The sequence below is a fragment of the Austrofundulus limnaeus genome, unplaced genomic scaffold (assembly GCF_001266775.1).
Source record: "Austrofundulus limnaeus strain Quisiro unplaced genomic scaffold, Austrofundulus_limnaeus-1.0 Scaffold78, whole genome shotgun sequence".
In the NCBI taxonomy this organism is placed as follows: Eukaryota; Metazoa; Chordata; class Actinopteri; order Cyprinodontiformes; family Rivulidae; genus Austrofundulus; species Austrofundulus limnaeus.
This window is the reverse complement of record NW_013952480.1, coordinates 1741512-1744217: the sequence shown is the minus strand read 5'-3', so window position 1 is coordinate 1744217 and position 2706 is coordinate 1741512. Positions and strand designations below refer to the sequence as shown.

Genomic DNA, 2706 nt, shown 5'->3' with positions numbered 1-2706 from the left:
AATATACTTCTAATTGCTATTTCAATCTTTCTATCTTTCTAATTACTTCTCTCTCTGTTTTTCTCAGGAAAAAAAATAGTAGAAAAAAAGGAATTATATCATGTTTCTATGAATATCCCTCAGGTTTCACATGTAAACAGTGTGTTTAATTTCTACATTTATGTTTCTTCACYTTTAAATTGCTGGGAACGTAGTTTCCAAGCCCTGAAGTTCTGTTGTACTTATAAACACATTTTTGGTTCAGTGGTAAAGAAAGTATTTAGGTCCACTTAACTCAAGGAGCACTACAGCAATTTTTAGAAGTACTCTGGGGTATTTTTTGTCAGTCTTGACAAAAAATACCCCACCTAATAAAAACTGGTTATAAGCAAAACAGACGTAGAATACAATTTGTGACAATATTTGACATAACAAAGCTTCTTTCTATAAAATATTTTTTCTCTTAACTGAAGGCGGAGAAAGTTTAGAATACTCAATATACAACTGGCAATTAAATTAATCCTGTGAGTGTTTGATTTGTCCAATGTATAATATGCTCATTTTGTGCTCCTGGAAATCACAGCAACCTGCCACATGGTGCAGTTTCTTATATTGTACAAAATACAAGAAAATATATTTTTTTAAAGTTTGGGAACCACTGTTTTAGAGGATGTAAAATTTCCATCTTCTAAAACAGTGGTTCCCAAACCTTTCAGCCTTTGACCCTCAAAATACCAGCAGCAGAGACCTGAGCCCCCAACTGTTAAACATTGTTTTCACATAAAAAATATATATATATTCGTTATGATATTTTTGTCCATTTTAAGTACACTAGCCTTACTCTTTTGTAACAACAAAGGCAAAACAAATGTTGTTAGTTGTTATTTTCTAATATAAGTAATTCAGAAAATCTTTACAGGACCCCAACTTAATGTTTTGGGACCCCATTGTGGGCCCTGACCCCAACTTTGGGAACCACTGCTCTAAAATGTTTAACTAAACTTGGCACTGTGGAGTAAAAAGTACACACATTTCTAGTGAAATAGATGGCATTAAATGGTCTCATGTCAGATTTTAGGATAATTTAGCACCAGTGTCAGTGAGACACAGTTTGTCCACTAGAGAGCACTGACAAGTTTCCTATTGAAATTCCCATCACATCTCTCAGCACTTAGATAGAAATCTTTAATGACGTTAGTTTATGTTAAAGATGAAGATCAGCTGATGTTAGGACGGTGGTTTAAACTTTTTTTTGTGACGGGGGCTGGATCAGTYAACCTTTTCGCACACAAGTGCAGATTCAACAGATTTACGTCCCACTCGGAGCACCTCTCCTGCCATTGTCCGCCCCTCCTTTTTGTCCGATCTCTTCCCATCTCACAGACAGCTGTTGTGTTGAGGTTACAGTACACCTTGTGGAGGGCCCTTCCCTTTCATCTCGCCCAGCGGTTTTATGGCGCTGTGTGAATGTGCAAGGCTTTTTAATTAGACTCTGCAACCCAGACAAGCCCCAAGGCTGAGGCAGCGCCACTCTGTCTGAAGCGCACTCGTTCCCTCTCTTTGCTCCTTTTCACTCCGTTTCTCTCTTCTGTCTATCTCTGGTGTGTCATCTTCTGTAATCCCTCGCTCTCTCTGTTTTTATGTAGCATGCCACTCAAACACTCCTCCACTGATCATTATTCCCCCCCCCCCCCCCCCCCCGTTTGTCTTTCAGCACAACAAACCCCTGTATTCTTTTGAGGACAAYGCTGATTACGTGTACGATGTCATGTGGTCGCCTGTGCATCCTGCCACCTTCGCCGCCGTGGACGGCATGGGCCGCTTAGACCTGTGGAACCTCAACAACGACACGGAGGTGTGTGTGTGAAGTCAGGTCAAGTCAGGCATGTTGACGCGGCGTGCGTGTTTTGGTAGCCTCAGCCCCGAAACCACGCACGCACGGTTCCAGATTCCCCTGTAGGCGTTTTCCCGCAGCGTTGCTGTAAATCAGAGCGGGTGACATCTTCTCCTCATGGCTCCCACCCACTAACATTTCTACAACCTCTCCGTCTAACGTTCAGATAACCTCAGGATCCATCTTCCTCCCACTCTGTGTCCCTTCAGAGGAGTGCACAGATGTGCCGGAGACCGCATGCAGGGAGCCCCAGCCCTCAGTCCACAGTCTCATGAAAATAATATAAAAAAAGGGACGGTCGACGTTTGCAGTGCTGTGGGGCGACAAATATTTTAAAATGAGTGCAATTAAGGCCGCCAGAAATAAAAATGTCAGTTAAATTGTTAAATAAAAAAAATAAAGATCATACATTTTTATTTTTCCAAAGAATCTCAGCTTAAATCATCAAATCAACACCTTTAAAACTCTAAATGAAAAATGACCATAACTACTATAACATTACTTTATTACTACTGGTTGTTAAGGTAAGTGTGTTACTTCTACTTAATTTGTTACTACAAATTGAGATGTTTTATTCGAATTATCCATTTAACTTTTTGAAATTTTAATATAGAAGGAATTCATCTGTTTTCCGAGTCACCAGTTGTTGTATAAAAGTTGAGAAGAATTAATATCTTACCTGTTGCAGATAGCAGAAAAAAAAACTTTATTCTGACCGGATCAACAAACAGTAGACCCAAATGGGATCAGGACCAAAATTTTAAGTAAATTTAAGTGAGTGACTTTAGTTAGTTAGTTAGTTAGTTAGTTAGTTAGTTAGTTAGTTAGTTAGT

General features: G+C 39.5%; 1 protein-coding gene across 2 annotated transcripts in view; it reads left to right on the top strand.

Moving 5' to 3' along the window:
• Window positions 1-2706, top strand: part of dync1i1a (dynein cytoplasmic 1 intermediate chain 1a) — a 72346-nt gene that overhangs the window by 62459 nt on the left and 7181 nt on the right. For both annotated transcript variants that reach the window (XM_014011251.1, XM_014011250.1), the window contains exon 17: window positions 1694-1834. In XM_014011251.1, coding sequence (XP_013866705.1) covers window positions 1694-1834 — 141 coding nt within the window. The remainder of the gene's footprint in view (window positions 1-1693; window positions 1835-2706) is intronic.